The 16,828-nt window shown below is 43.4% G+C and overlaps 1 protein-coding gene across 1 annotated transcript; it reads right to left on the bottom strand.

Moving 5' to 3' along the window:
* Positions 1-7,385: 7,385 nt before the first annotated feature.
* On the bottom strand, positions 7,386-8,983 carry NPVF (neuropeptide VF precursor). Its single transcript, XM_054564145.1, has 2 exons — positions 8,936-8,983; positions 7,386-7,742 (listed from the first exon to the last, which is right to left on the bottom strand). The coding sequence occupies exons 1-2, from the start codon at positions 8,981-8,983 to the stop codon at positions 7,386-7,388; spliced, it is 405 nt and encodes a 134-aa protein (XP_054420120.1).
* Between the last annotated feature and the right edge of the window lie 7,845 nt (positions 8,984-16,828).

Below are 16,828 nucleotides of genomic sequence, written 5' to 3'. Positions count from 1 at the left end.
GTATATAGTGTCATAAAACACTGAGGATTTGTGCCTGGGCTCTAGGGCACTCATGTTTTCTTTTTAAAGCTTAATTCAACAAATGTCGCCTGAATGCTTAAAATACGTGAGGGCTGGACGGGAGGCCGCTGCGTGGTGGCGGACAGGGCAATGGACGGAGGGGAAGAGCACAGACTTCGAAGTCAGGCGGATCTCCGTCGGGCCCACTCGGTAACTCTGTTTCTTCAGAAAGTCCTTCCTGAGCTCAGTTCTCACGTACAAAAACGAGCATAACAGAAATGGGTAAAACAGCCTTAAATGTTAAAACAGACATAGTTATAACAATACATAGTCACTATTACTATATTATTAAGCTGGGGAAGAGTAGGGCAGTCTAGTGCAGTGGTTCCTAATCAGGAATGATTTTGCAGCCCAGGGACCATTTGGCAATGTCTGGAGACCTTTTTAGTTGTCACATTTGTAGGGCCGTGCTATTGCTATCTGTCTAGCGGGTAGAGGCTGGGGTGTTGTTAAATGCCCTCTGGCACAAGGCAGCCACCCACAGCAAAGAGTTATCTAAAATGTCGGAAGTGCTGACATTGACCTAGTGAAAGAAAACAAATCAAAATGTTATATATTTTAGATAACAAGGAAGTGAGCCGATCGAGGCCGGGCAGACCGTTTGGTTGCCCACCCACCATCCAGGCTCCTTTAGCCACAGCAATAGTGGCTGGGGCAGTGCATCCAATGGAGAAACTACAATTCCCAGCTTCCCTTGCCGACTGGGGCGGCCCATGACATGAAAGATGTTGGGGAGTGATCTTTAAGGGGCCCTTCATAAAAGAGCACCCCATTGCTGGTCCCTTTCTTTTTGCTGCCTGGAAAGGGACGTGATGGCCTAGTGGGGGCTCTGTGCTTAGGACTGTGGATGACGAGGTCGGCAGGAGTTCTTAACGACTATGGAATTTCCGTGCCAGCCCAGAACTGCTCCCTTCTAGATGTTTTTAGGTAAGGGGGGAAAAAAAATGTCTTTCTTGGTAAAAGCAATGTTATTCAGGTTTTCTTTTATATGCAGCTGCATCCAAATTTGAACTGGTTCTTGAAGGAGTTTAACAGAAAAGGAGGCTTTGAGGTGAAGGAATTGAAATGAACAAAGATACAGAAATGTGAATGTGAAACTGCATGTTTCTAGAAATAACATGTAGTTTGAGAAGATCTGAAGGAGAAGTGTCACATAAAGTCTGAATTTAGGGAAAAAAAGGTACACACACGCGCGCGCACACACACGAACGTGAAGTGGAGGCCACGCGCTCTCCCTTTTCTTGCCTATTTCATTTTGTTGGTCACACTTAGGTGAACACTGACCTTTCATTTTTCTCACTGAGAAATTGGTCCCTGAGTCGGTGCATGTTTTTTTCCTTTTTGTGTTTCTCAAGGTCACTGTCATAGTATGATGTATGAAATGGAAGTTGCCTTCCATGAAAGTCATTGATGTATGGCGTGTGTCACCCCCAGCTTTCCCCCAAAGCCCCTACCCTCCGCTCACCTTTACAGGCTGCCTGAGCCTTAGGTCAGGACCAACTCAAGTGGGATTTCCCTGGAGAAAGGAAGTGTCAGAAGAGAGGATACTGTCGGAGATGAGCCTGGAAAAGCCCATGGAGGAGACGAGCATAATTTCTTGCTCACTCCTCTTTTATGCTTCTGTAAAAACCAGTATTTGGAGGAGGGTCATATTAAACAACTTGCATGATTCTGATTGTTTTGACATGATGTTCATAGCACTTTAATGGCCAATCAGATAACGCTATTCATTTATAAATTGAATTAGTTATTAATTTAAAATTATTCTAGGAATAAAAATCTTCTATTGCAGTAATTCTTGAACTTCATGGGATCACAAACCCCCTTGAGAATTTAGCCCCCGTGCCCTGGCCTGGTAACTCAGTTGGTTAGAGCGTCGTCCCAATGTGCAAAGGTTGCAGATTTGATCCCTGATCAGGGCACTTAGAAGAATGAACGAATGAATGCATCAGTTCATGGAACAACAAATCAGTGTTCCTCTCCCTCTCTCTCCACTTCCTCTCTCTCTCTCAAATTAATACAAAATAAAAATAAAAAAGAATTTAACCCCAGAATTCCAAACTCTCTCCCTAGAAAAGTGCACATAGATGTGTAATGATTCAGAGAAATTGTCATTTTTACCAGCTATCAGCATTTTTATAAGGACAGATTTATTTATGTTGCAAAGAATGTCACAAGTGAAGTTTTAATTAAAACACCAAACTTTAACAGATGTCAAATTCCCAAAGCAAGATCGCCATTTGCAGACTTTTTGACGGAAGTGGCTGAAAGTACTCCTCCTGGTTCTCAATTCCTTCACCCACTTGGAGATGATTAAAGGACAGGATTTGGGTTTATGAGGAAATTTCTTTGGAGAGCGTTGTTACCTTGCTGTGAACACCCCTTCCCCACGGCCAGGTGTCTGGGGATTACTGTGTCCCTTCCCCTTCACAGGGAGGGGCTTCCTTAGGATGAGGAAATGTGTTCCACGCAGCTGAGAGGAACAAAGGACCGGTGCCTGGCTCCAACTCCGGGCCAGACAGCTAAAGCGTCTGTGGGAGGCAGAATAGAGCAGGGCCTCCCATGTGGAGGGTGAGCCGGGGGTGAGCAGATAGAGGCTTCAGGGGAGAGAAGCTCTTTTGAGTCCTACCGAGGAGGACCCCAGAAGAGACATGGATATGACTGGAGTGGGTCCCTGTGCCCCTGGGTGACAGCTGAGGCCAGCCTGGGAGTTGAAAGGTGTCATGGAAAACCGAAGAGTTGCAGAGAGAGGGCCCTGCAATGGTGGGTGGTACCATCCTCTGGGCCTCAGGGGTGAATCCATTCCCCCTGGTAAGAACTGTACCATCTCTTTGCTTCTCATCTCAAATTCTCTTCCATCCCAGGGAAGTCCAACAAAGGAGAGAGTGAGGAAGCCAGGTGACGCTGAAGAGAGGGTAGGCGGAATTTGACCACGCTCCCGTCCCCGAACTCAGGCCTCACTTGGGAACAGTAGAGGATGAATGAATGAATGAATGAATGAATGAATGAATGAATGAATGCCTGAACACAGTGAAATGTTGATTATTGTACAATCAAGAACGTGTGTTTTTGACTTAGAGAGGCCAAAGGTCTGACATCATTGGTGAGGAGCACCAGTGAAGGTCATGGCACCTGGCCAAGCTTTTATGCAGGGCTGGGGAAGATTTCTGCGTGACCCTTTGCCTGTCCCTTACATTTTAAGGGGGATGGTGGGATGCAAACATAAATTTGCATTTTGACCACATCTCACAAGTTGTACAGCTGTATTTATACTCACTGTAGGATGTAAGTAGACCTGCTGGGCCTGCATGACAGGCTGGCCCTTGGGTTATGCAGGACACTGACTAATAGACATGGAGAGGCACTGGATGTTGGGAATGTGAGCACAGGAGCCAGGAGGGCAAGTCTGGGGGGAGCAGGGCAGGCTACATAATTTCTTGGGCCCAGTACAAAATAAAATTACTGGCCCCTTTGTCCAAAGTTATTAAGAATTTCAAGACAGTGATGAGAGGGTATTTAACCAAACCCAGGGCCCTGTGTGGCCGCATGGGTTGCAAGCCCATGACGCCGTCCGGAGGTGAGCCACAGAAGTCAGAAGAGGAGGGGACCCTGCCAATGGTCCAGTTAAAGAGACTTGGAAGAGGCAGCTTGTTTAATTGAGACTTTTCCAATGACATGCTGTGTAATGTGGGCCCCTCCCCAGGATCCCATGGAGCCTCAGCAAAACTGTAAAATCCCTCATGTGAATGGATTTCTGGTGGAAACTGGTGAAGAGGCTGAAGAGGAGCTAAAACAGAGTAAGCCCAGTAGGTAGGGGGACACCTGACATTTTCCATAAATTTCCATACATTTCAAGGGTTTAGGTAAAGAACCCACATTATCCAGTAAGAAATTTCCTTATGTCATGCAGTTTCAAGGGACCAAGTGGCCTTGTGTTTGATTTATTTATTAGCATAGCAGGGTGTTGCTTAAGACTTTCTCTGCTGCTCAAAATTGTCGACTGGGGACCAAGTCCGGAGGTGCAGAGGCACTCGGTACCTTCCATGACAATGGAGTCATGGACGACGGGGCCAGGCCCCCGTTCAGGATTCAGAAGAGGTGTCGGGGCTCTACCAGCCCCTGCCTCACCCGTGTCCCTCCCAGCTGTGTATGAGAGGTAGGCCCTGCCCCTCACCCCAAAGCCACGCAAGATGGGTTCCTGGAAAATCGCTCGTGGAGAGTGGGGCCGTGAAGATGGGGCCGGCAGCTCCTCTCTGGCTGGTTGTTTGCTTCCCAGGAGACTCACTGACCTGCCCCGGCTCCTCCTCAGCAGAGCAGAGAGTTGGAGACCCGGGGGGCAGCCGCGTGGCAGTTGACAGGCAGCCCACAGTTTCGCCATTGGCATGGCAAGCACAATGGGCATTTGTTTTGGATCAGGTGGGTGCTGAGAAGGTGGCCGGCGGGAGCCCTTCTATCTGGCAGTGAGTGGGTATGGGGAGTACAGGTGAGATGAGGGGCGTTGGAAGAGACCCAGGTCTGGGAGCCCCTGCTGTGCGTCCCAAAGAACTCACTTGTTTTGTAGAAGCAGCGATATTATGCACAGCGAGGATGAAAGGGCAGCTCTTGCTCTCCACCCCTACCCCCCTTTGCCCACCCCAATACCCTGGAGAAGAGAGGAAGGAGGCTATTTTCCGGAGGCCAGCCATTTTCTCTCCCACCTCTCTCCTCTGAGGTAACAAAGGGGAGGAGGGAAGAGCAGAGAGATGCTCCTTCGCTTTCTGCTTTTCCTTCCAGCACCAGTCCAGCCTGTGATGGGGGAAGGGGAACTTGGCTTTAGATCAGAGGTCAAGGCTTTAACTGGACTTGGTGAAGTTTTTTAATATCAAGAAGTGACCGAGGAAGTTATGGAGTCTGTCCCGTGTGTCATTAAGGGATCCAGCTGGGGCGGGGGCCGGAAGGTGGGTGGTGGCGAAAAATCATACCATTCCTGGTGTGTATGCTGTGGAGTTGAGACCATTCCATAAATCGGTTATATCTGATGAAGGACTTCATGTTTTTATGACTCAGGTTAAAGAACTGCATTTGTGTTGTGGTGTGCTGTGCTTATAAGTTGTTAAGTTTAGGAGTGACTAGACTTTTTTTCTGCAAATTAAATACTTGAAACATTAAATGACGAGAAAGGAGATACATCAGAAAGCAAATTTCCAGATATAGACACTTAAAGAGATATTGCAATAGTTGTATTTTGAAAAAAGATTTTGATTTTTACATGGAATAGTGAGTGATACGGCTTCTTGCTCCTTCCCACTCTCCCTCCCCTCCCCGCTCCTCTCCTGATTACTAGAGACTTCTTAAGTATTTGCAATGCTTTATTTTTTATTTAGACAAAAATTATTTCACCTTTACATTACAATAGTCTTCAAATTTTTAATGTCACTTTCAAGATACTAGCTGTACTGAAAAGAAAGAAATTGCTGTCAGTGGCAACCCATTAAAAGAGTGCAGTGACTCTTCATTCATCGTTGTCTTTGCTACAGGGTTGTTTGCAGATCACAGGCCACAGCTTTATATGATCTTCAGGGACAAGCTCTGGATTTCTTATTTTTCTTGTTTCAATTCCACATCACTTATTTTCTTGAATGCCAGTTTCTCAAAACATAAGCAGTACAAAATGTTTTCATCCATCAGACAGTAGCATGCGAGAACATATAAAAATGCAAGTCCTGTGGTCTTAATTGCTCAATTACACTTGAATTTTGTTGCATTTGAAATGAGTGAGATATTGGTGGGATCATGAGCTCATAATGGGCATTCAGACTCACAAACTTAACATTGGCTCATCTCTCCTTCGTCACTGCTCTATTTCCAACATCTAATCAGTTGCCAGATTCTACCTCTGTGTAATATTTCAGGCCCTGGCTGGTATAGTTCAATGGATTGAGTGCCAGCCTGTGAACCAAAAGGTTGCTGGTTTGATTCTTAGTCAGGGCACATGCCTGGGTTGTGGGTCAGGTCCCCAGCTGGGGGCATGTTAGAGGCAACCGATTGATGTTATCATCGATATATCACACATATCTATGTTTCTCTCCCTTTCTTTCTCCCTCCCTCCTCCCTTCTCTAAAAATGATAAATAAATGAAATCCATGTAGCATCATAGGACCTCAGCAGAAGCACCAGTGTCGGTTTTCCTTCTCCTGATGGAGAACACCTCCAGTTCTCTACCCAGCCCCAAGTGTCTGCACTCTGTGCCCCTGCCTCATCCTTCTCGCCTTCTTTCCTCTCCTCTTTGCATGCTCTTTGCTTTGCCAAACTGAACCCCAGCTGTTCTTTGTTCACCTCGCTTTACTACCTTTGCTCATACCCTTCTCTTTGCCTGAAAATATTCTCTTTCCTTTCACAGGTCTCTGAAGGTTCAAAATGAGCCACCCTTTAAAGTCCAACTCATGAAACATCCCTGGATTCCCACATGAAGAAACATTCTCTTTTTATTGACCCTTCATAGGACCTTATCAGTGCTTCTCATGTCATTTTGTTCATTCTGTCAAATAATGAGGGTCTACTATGCATGATTATAATAACAGAAATTATTTATGAAAGGAGATCCAGAAGAGAATTTGACTTAAAGTGCAGGAGGAAAACCTTCTGAATTTGAGAACTGGGTGTCCTTTGTACTTTCAGACAACTCATATGGGGCCTTTTATGTTAAAGAGGTCAAATGTTGGACAATGTCATAGGCTTAAACTCCCAGTCCTGTCACTGCATGTCCCTACTTAGTGTGAGGCTATAGAGTAATGAGGTAGCCCATGTGGGGCTTAGGAGAAGAAAGCTCATTACTTTATACCTATAGTCATGTTTATATCTCACTTCCTGTAGCGCTCAATTTATAGGTATTTATTTCCCTGTGTTTTTACCTTTTTCCTTCTAAGAAAATTAACTTTCTTGGAAAATTCTTTTGAAAAGACAAAATCCTTTGAAAAAATTTTTTTAATCCTTACCCAAGGACATGCTTATTGATTTTAGAGAGAGGGAAAGGGAGGGGGGGAGAGAGGGAGAGAAATATCTGATGTGAAAGAAAAACATGGATGGGTTGCTTCTCGAACACTCCCTGACCGGTGACTGAACCCACAGCCTAGGTATGTGCCCTTCGTGGGAATCGAACCCTCAGACTTTCAGATTACTGGATGATGCTCCAATCAAATGAGCCCCACCAGCCAGGGCTGAAAAGCCGTAATCCTTTTTAAAGTTTCTGGACCAGCAGTACGTAACTGCACATGCATTTTAATAGGCTTTCAGGTATTTACCTCAGAGTTTTTGATCAGGATTCTGGATTTCTGGGGGCTGGCAGGTCATGGAGCAAAGCAACTCACTGACAGATGGCGAATGCTTAGATTGTTGAGCACGTCACTCAGTGTTGTGGTGACACTCTCGGCTGTTGTTCTCCCAAACCTTTGGGGCAGGTAAGAAACATGCCTTGAGATGCTTTCCTCTACATTCTTTCCACATCTCAGAGGCAGGTTGGCCATTGCTCCAGCGCTGCTTCCCCCTCCCAAGGCCCTCCCACACCTCAGGGGCAGCGTGGCTCCCGAGCGTGGCGTTTTGTTGACTGCAGGTGTGCTCAGCTTCATGACATTTTTTGGACCCCAGTCTTTTAATTCTTCAAAATTGAGACTTATTTTCTTTTCCCCTTTAAGGTCTTCTCTAGGCTACCATTAGAAATGATCATTAACATTACTTATTATTGTTATATGCAATAGATTTCAACCCGAAATTAACTTAAATCCAGGCTTTAATCTGTAGAATTGTTAAAGCTATGAACAAAGTTTGTGTTTTCGTGTACAGAATATTTGAATAAATAATTCGCATTAAGCTTCTTAAAGCAATCTAGTTTCTCTGTCCCTGGACTATTGTAAGACAACTATACAATATTAATAAAATATATAGAGTGAATACAGCAATGTGTTTGAGCAGCAGGAATATAATGAGCTATGAAATGAGGCAAAGTTTATTTTACTGAAGTTACTCTCTTTCGGTTTTTGATTCATGTCGTTGATGTCTCTTTTTCCTCTCTGTGCTGGAACATGGAAACAGAGATGTTAGCCAGGGTTTGAGGTATGGATGAAGGAGTCTTCCCTGAATTTCATTTTCACCACTTTGTATTGAGAGTTGGAGTCTAAAAGCATTTCTCAAGAAACAGATTGTATTTTTACTGGTATATAAATTACCTTTTTAGTAAAGCACCAGTTAGTTTGTGGGCTCCTGCCCCAGTAGTATACCAACCTTAAAGAAACCAGTTAAAATACAGCAATTGCATAATTAGATTTAGTTTAACCATCGATGTTTGTCCATATAAAGATTTTTAAATGATTGTTTTCTGACTGTAAAAAGTAATATGTACTTGTTTCAGCAAATTTGGAAAATATCTAGAAGCATAAAGATGAAAATCAAAATAACTTGCAATTCCACCATCTATGGATAAATATTTTAATTAGATTTACCACAAACTTACCAGCTTGCATTTGCTAAGTAGATAATATAAATGTCATATTTTTTTTTGTTTGTAGTTGAAGACAGTTCAGATGTCCAGCTGAAATGTACCCAGATCTTAATTCTGAAACTATTTATTACAACTGTGTACTTCTGAGTCAACTGAAAATTATTAACACACCCTGTGCTTGCTGAGGATGATACCCTGTACTTACACTTTCATCAAAGAGGCCAGGCTGTTTGCTGTTGTGTTCAGAAATGTGTGTTGCATCAATCCACTGTCATGGGAAGGCTGATGTTGGGAAAAAAAAAGAAAGCACAACAAACTCTTCCTTACTCTTCATAAAAGCATTTGATTCTGGGCAAATCTATAGTTAATACTGGTCACATTAGATAGAGTTAAAAAACTTACCTCAGAATGTTTGTCACGATTTTCTTTGCTATGAAGATTGCACATCATTAATTCATTTGCACAAAAGACGTTTGATGTTAATGAGCTCGAGGTGGCTAAGGTCCATAAAATGAATTGTTTTGATGAAATAACTTTTATTCTGTCCAAAATTTAGAATTAAGTTTATATGTGCAGCCTGATGTCTCCAAGAAGGGAAATTGCGGTCTTTTTATACTGTCTGAAAACAAAGGAGAATTTGCTTTAACAGGGAAATCAATCCCACATGTGTTAAGTACTAATATTAATTACAGTGTTTAACTAAAATACGTATATAACGAATGTGGGTTATTCATTCTAGAAGACAACAGTGTTTCTGCTTACAAATTCATTAACTTTGAAAATAATTTTTTCCCATTATAAAGGAGCTTCTAATTAGATAAGTTTGGGGCCATAGTAATTAAGATTCCAAACAGAATGCTTTATTTCTCTGAGCTCAAACAGAAAGTATATTGGTGTTTGCGTCAGTTCTTGGGAGAAGGAAAAAAATAGTATTCAGTACATGCTAGCCACATTAAATTTTTTTTTTATCCACACAAAAGAATTAGGCATAGTGTTTTCAAAATGTCAAACAAAATTAAGAATGTGAAAATAATTCTAAGTCCCATAATACCCAAATAAAATGCCATTAATTAACTTTTTGTAAAATGCTGTTTTGTTATTAAAAAGCTCCAGGAGTAAATGTCAGCTGAAACGCGAAGGGTGTGCAGAAGACCATGTGATGGGCATTTTGACAAACTGGCTGTCTCAGGAGAAGCTGGAGGCAGTTCAAGGCCTTCCATATTTGCCCTGTGGGCCTTATTTGGCAAAACTGCATAAATCACTGGAATTTTATTTCTACTAGATGCCGCATCCTACTTTCTTCCTCAAAGCCCGTAAGAACCCTTGCAGAAGTGTGGTAAGTCACACACATGCTGATTTTGTGGTTCCCCTGGCCCATATTATTTAAGTAATCTCACATTGCCACAGGCATACAGACATCGTTGTGTAAGAAAAGAACTTACGGAAATAAATGCTTATTTACTGAAATGCCAAAGAGTCCCTTTTGGAGCAGATGCCTGCTATTATCAAAGACCCACCTTATCACGAGCCTGCCTGGGTTCTAGAGAAATCATTACTTGTTCCCACCTGTGCACTCAACCCTCTCCGGAGAAAAAAACAACACATTGATTGATTTCCAACACCCTAGCTGCTTTTAGACATGGACACTTAGAGGTGAATTCACAAAAGCGAGTCATAAAATTGCACCTTTTGTCCCAAGGATTGTACTGCCTTTGGCCTCTTTCACTAACCTGCCATTATCTGAGGTATGGGATGGGCAGAAGTGAAGACTTTTCTCTGTAGTGTAGATCTCCAGAATAAATCAGAAGGTTGACAACACCAGTGGGTAAACTCTAGGGTACCCCAAGTCACCCTTGCCCACAGCCTCTCTATTAAGGCAATTGACATCATCGGTGCCTTTGTTTTGGTCTGTGGGTAGCCACAGGATCCCCACAGTAGGAGGCAATTAATTCAATTCATAATCTATTGTTAATTTTGTAACACTGTTATTGGATTATTTGGGCTTAATTTCCCTGAGGATTTAATACATTTCTCTTCTAAATTGTTTCTTTGCAAACTGCTGATGGAACTTCCTTTTTTTGTGGTCACTAGCTCCAAACTTTTGAGAAATGGGAGAAGCAAGGAGCAAGTTATGTTGGTCGAGTTCACACTCTGGAAAAAGTAGAAGGGACTGGCCTAGGTCTCTTTCAAAATATGTTTGTATCTAGCAGCTCCCCAGGTCTCCGCGCCGCTTCCAGTTGTCCTGCTTGCGGGTCCGGAGCAGCTGATGTGACTAATGCCTCCCCCGCCCCTGCCAGGTGTGAGCTTCCGAGCTGGGACTGCGATTAGAGTCATCTCACTGTAGAGCTCGGCTGTTTTCAACCCTCTTTGCAGCTAGTTTTGAAAACGTTAATAGATATAAAACAACATTACCTAACATACGCAATACAAAATCACCCTAAGTCTTTTGATGAAACATACTGCCACATATATAGCACATTGAGGGGTTCTTGATGAGACATACGAGCACACAAAAAATTAAAAATACATATTTGTCTCCCTGACATGTGGCATTTACATACAAGCTTCATTTACTAAGATTTTAGAGGCTTGAAAGCTATTCTCTTCTGAGCCTCTGTCTGGCTTGGACACACCGCCTCAGCCCCAGACCCCCCAGAGACTCGGCTTCCTACCACACAGCGCTGTCGGGATGTCCGGCAAGCACCGCAAGCCCGGAGTGTCCAAAGCGGAATTTATCTTTTCAATACCTGTCTCTCTTGCTATGTTTTCCATTTCAATGAAGAGCACTGTGTTGGGCAGGGCCCAATCAGGAGACAGAAAACACACAGTGAGTTGACCAGGACATGATTAATATAAAGAATTACGCACTATAACAGGGACTATGAAAGGGTAAAGAACATCCTGGGGCCAAGGGACAGGACCCCAGGAGAGGACACAGTGACTGGAATTCAGACCATATTGAAGAAGGTGTGGACTGTGGAGAAGTCTGGGCTGCGCCCGGCCGTGCCGGCCGCGGTTGCACGTGGGAGGCCCCCTTCCGGGGCGCAGACGGGCCGCGGCTGGGAAGGCAGCCTCTGGGTTTTCTCCGACTCCATGGGCCCGGGCTGCTGGAATTTGAGGGGGGCGATGTCCCCCACATGCACCATAGGCAGCCCTGCACAGAAGCAAAAAGAAGCAAATGGAAGCACATCGGAACCAGAAAAAGTCCCGTCTTCCTGCCTTTTATTGAAAGAGCCAAATGCCAGCTGCAAAGGAGGAGCACTAACCGGGTCCATGTCCGTGATCTCAGAGCAGGAGATGAAGAGTGGATTTGGAGCTGAGGGGCAGCAACTCGGCCGCTGGCGCAGTCAGCATCATCCACCCTTTTGCCTTTTGTCCAGGCCCCAAACTCCTTTATAGGGTCCGTGGCTGTTTTCCTCCTCTTTTCTCCCACATGCCAGTCTATGGCTAATGAACCATTGTTTCTAGTTTTGAGCTATTACACTCAACAGACAATATTTTTTGAGCACTGACAATGCACCATGAATGGCTCTAAGTACTTTGTGAATTATCTTATCTTTCATAATAATCCCACGAGCAGGCACTACCATTATTGTTCCTACACGACAGAAAGGGAAACTGAGGTGCAGAAGGATTAAGCAACTTTCCCTGTAAGTGGCAGAGTCAGGATTTGAACTCAAGCCAACTGAATATTTACTCACTGTGTTAGTCTGCCCAATCGGGTCTGGTCTCTTCTAACTTATAAATAACTTCTACATCCATTCATGTGTCTCTCTTCCAATTGCTATGACTCAGTGACCATTTCTCTCCTGTCCAGACCTTGTTTCTTGGTCCTCTCCAATTCTTTCTTCATGACGCAATCAGAATTTTTTAAATAAAATACGACTATTTATGACTTCTCCTTTAATACCTTGCTGTGATTTCTGACTTCTCTTACAGTCCTTAGAGAGCCTTCTTTTCATTGCTTGGACCCCTCTTGTGTCTCCAGCATTCTCTCTCTCCATGCCCTGCCACCTCTCTGCTCCAGGACAAACTTCATTGTCGTCTGCCAAATGGATGCGTTTTCTCTTGCCTCTAGTCCTCTTGTTCGTGATTTTCCTGTGCCTGGAATATTCGTCCATTTCTTACACTTTTTCATTGTTTGGGTCTCCGCTGAGGCATCACATGTCTCGGGAAATCTCTCCTGACTTCCAGCCCCAGCAAATGGCACTTTGTTCTTCCCTAATGACAGCTCTGTTCACTCTCGCTGTCTTGCTTCCTTGTTTTTCCTCTGCTGTTCTGCAAACAATATGAGGGTAGGACCTAGCCTGTGCAGATTATAGTGGCTTCTCCATTGTCACAGGTGCTCAGGATATTTTATTTCTAAATGAATGAATGAATACATTTTTCATTAGTATTGGAAATAGGAGTTAAAACTGAAGTTGCATATTAATTATGTTTCCCAGTTTTGGCTGTTGAGCAGAGTTTTTACTGTGACTTACAGATTATCAGCGCTTAAGTTATGTTGGCTTATCTTTAAATCATAGCATCTTAACATGTTCCTGTTGAGGATTCACATCTAAGGCTTTCCAGGATGGAGACCCATACATGGACAGTCAGGTATAAGAAGGCTGGGTGTGTGTTTAGATTTATTCTATTGTAGTGCAGCATTCTGCTTATTAGGTTCAGTATGTTCTGGCGGATCTGGCCATGTTGATGGGCCCAAACACCAGGAAGGGTGAGAAAAGGAACTGCTCAGCCCCAAGGCAGGCCTCCTGAGGGCGCTTCCGGGTCTCCCGTCAGGCAGACTTCAGAGGCCTACTGGCTCCTCTGGCTGGGGGTAGAAAAGGGTGCTCTGATTGCTAATTATTTTTCCATGCCCACTGGACGCACCCTAACCTCTGGCAGGCAGGTAGCGTAGGGGGACAAATCATTTTCACCAATCAGGGACTGAGCTGACTCGAGTTGGGTTTAGGATTTTTTAAGACTCCAGTAAAATATTTAAAATTAAAGGTTGTTTTTGCACCACAGGCTGCAAGTTTTTATTTAAATCTTTATGTAGAAGGGCCAGCTCACTCCACACCTTTATCTATGTCTCCTGAGGCCATGGTGAGACTTACCAGAGAGGCGGAGAATTTTAATATCCAGAGGAACCTCATTATAGAACCCTCCTCCTCACCTTTGACCCAGAAGATTACTTCCAGGGTATTTGCCTTTTTATTTATCCCTTTCCATCTAAGCACGATCCAGTTGTGCTATGCAGAAGAATTTATGGGCATGATAGTCTTATTTTGCATTTCATGATTGCGAAGTATTTTGCAGCCATTTGTTAACTAATTTCAGGCGCTCTTTAGAGGTGGGTGGTGGAATTACTGTATAATTCATTTCGGCATTATGAGTGCAGAGAGAAAGAAATACCTGCCTTGGTTTCAAATAAAATCATCCTATGCAAATTGCATAAAATGACTATTTTTAAAATGTATGATGGTGCCTTTGTTTCAAGATTTATGAGTGGCTTGTTATAATGAGCTTGTCATATTTTGATAGCAGTATTGTATTTACTTCTCTGCTTTTTATTATGACAGATTACAATACCAAGGCCTTGAAAGGTGTGCGCACGAAAGTGAGACAAAGTTTATTCCTCTCCTGCATGTACTAAAAGCGGTTCAAATTCAATTCCAGTTGAAGTCACTTAAAGAATCAATTTGTACAATACAAGAATAAACATTAAATATTTATAAAAATTAATTCATATGATTTATTCGGGAAAGTTGTTTAAATGGCAAGGTCCCTATGTCTAAAGGACATATTTTAGAACAACATATTCAGCAAACTTTCAGGATCAGTATTAGATCTTTCCAACAGGATGGAGTGGTAATGTTATAAAGTTTTTTTTAAAGCACTTGTGCAAGGCTGATTAGGAAGCAGCCTCTCTCCAGCACAGCTTTCCAATTCAAGCTTTTTACGCTTTTTAATGTTCATTTTTATTGACATTTTTTTCCTTGCAGGAAAAATGTGTGATTTTTACTGGCCTGGCAGGGGGTTGTGGTACCTCTTGCCAAAGTGTCAGGAAAACTCAGAATTCTTTACATGAGGGACAAAGACCATATGTTTAGTTAAAACAACACATAGCTTTTATACAAATATAGGTAATGGAAACCAAGACCTTTACTTGGATTTTTTTTTCTTTTTCTTTGGCTAGTCTTGCTTTTGAAATTTTTAAAATAAGCCAGCAGCCACCTTGTTATTCCAACCCGAGCAGAATAATTTAGTTTCTTAAAAAGTGTGTGAGTTTTCAAGTTCTTGTTTTTAAGTTTTTCATTTTTTTGTTTTGTTTTATCTTTGCTTTGGAGGATTCTGCTCTAAAAAGTGGAATGTGCTCTTCAAATAATAATTTGCTTTCATAAAAGAAAATTTGCAAGTTTCAATAGCATGGGAAGAACTTAGCCTAATCCTTAGGCTTTGTCCTCTAGGCTAGTCACACTGGGGAGGAAATTTGTTGCTTAAACCTACACCAGTGTGGGTTTGGGGGCTGTTTAGAAAGGATGACTGTTTTCCCATCTCAAACAGGAATAAGGCAGATGGGTAACTAATACAAATGAACATCGTCACTAACGCAGACCCTGTGAGGTGCTCATTCACCTCTCTTGAAAAAAGATGGTAAGAGACTAATTGAAATATGTATATGAACTTTTTTCTCTGGTGGGGGCTTATGTGGTGTCTGTGCTCCCGAGGGCTGTCAAGAGCTTCCACAAAGGTCCGTAGCAGCCATGCGACTGCAGTGGTTGTGAGCAGGAAGCAGGGCGAGCTCCGCGCCCTGGCACTAACACACGGGCACTTGGACTTCGTTCTGTTCTGCTGCTAGTCTTTTGGCTTTGGTCAGCCTGCCTGCCCCTCTGCTCTAGGTCTGAGCTCATGCGGGTGCCTTGTACTGGTGGTCCCCTGCATCGTTTGGACCACAGTGGCTGGACGTCATCACTGAGAAGGGGCTTACCCTTCCATTCAACAGTGGTTTTATCGCCCCTCCAAAGGGGTGTGTTCGTGGTTCACTGATAGGAGTCCCCAGTGATCCATGATCTAGAAGCATCCGACTGGCAAGATTCATGTAGATCTTCCAGTGAAGACCACCTCTGTCCATGCCCTACCCCCTGACCTCTGGGTCAAGAGCAGTGGAATAGCCCTTCCTATGGTTCCATGTTCTTTAGCTTGATGTTTTTGTTTAAATTTACCACTTCAAAACATCCCTTACTGTATATCTTAACCTGATCTAATTTGGATGAAAATATTCAGGGAGAAGGAGTCCCAGAATCCTGGGCTAAGCAGTGCACGGTGAGCGATGGGATAAGAGAGAAATCACTGTGGGCTCACTGTGGACCTCCCTGCCTCTTGAGCAGTTTCCTATTCTTGTAAATATTTTGTAGCTGTGGCTTTCATGTTGGCACAGCTGCAAAACCAGGCTCTCTACCTGATATATTACTCAGAGCTCCTTGGTTACATGTTACTGAAATTTCTAATGTGTTTAAGCAAAATGGGGAATTTATTATGAGGACACTGGGATGTCTTATGAATGTGATTGGGGCTACAGAACATCTGGAGCCTGGGACTCACATCACCATTGGGACTTTCTCCTGGATTCTCATCTCGTCTCTCAGTGCATCAGTTCCATTATCCCCTCCTACTGCTGTCTGGATTTTTCTACTTCTCTATCAATTTGTTAATACCTTCTGAGTTTACATAGCTTCAATTTCAGCGCTTCCCTCCTTCAAGCAACTGCCTTATTTCAGTTACAGATTCAAAATACCAGGGAAAGATTCTGATTGGCCGCGTTTAGATAAGGTGCCCATCTTGAACCAATCATCTGTGACCAGGGGTGGGTCAAACTGTACTAACATATTCGATCCTATTGCAAACCTGTGAAAAAGTTGGGGGTGGATGATGCTACTGGGAAGACAATAAAATGTGTCCAATACATCTGGATAGATATAAGGGAGAATCTGGACACTTCTCTCCCTGAATCCACTTCCCTGTTGTAACTTCTCAAGTCGGCGACAATCTAAATTCTGAGTTGCAGTCAGAGGACCACTCAAGTATTGTTGGTGTGGGCATTTCTCTGTTTCCCTCTGACGGTGCTGAGGAGGTCTCTATCCTAGCCCGGCGATTCCAGTAGACCCTGCTTTCATCTATGCCATCTGGGTCTTTGTTTTTGCAAGCAGGTGTTCTTGTGCGATATTTTCGTGGCTCATGTGGGGCTTTGATGGTAAAAACAAAACAAAACAAAACAAATTCTAGATCTTCCTTCCCCAGGGGCAGCTGAAG

The sequence above is a fragment of the Pteronotus mesoamericanus genome, unplaced genomic scaffold (assembly GCF_021234165.1).
Source record: "Pteronotus mesoamericanus isolate MK-2021 breed Mesoamerican mustached bat unplaced genomic scaffold, CSHL_Meso_final scaffold_85, whole genome shotgun sequence".
NCBI lineage: Eukaryota > Metazoa > Chordata > Mammalia > Chiroptera > Mormoopidae > Pteronotus > Pteronotus mesoamericanus.
The sequence above is the reverse complement of the archived record's forward strand: the minus strand, read 5'-3'. Positions and strand labels throughout refer to the sequence as shown.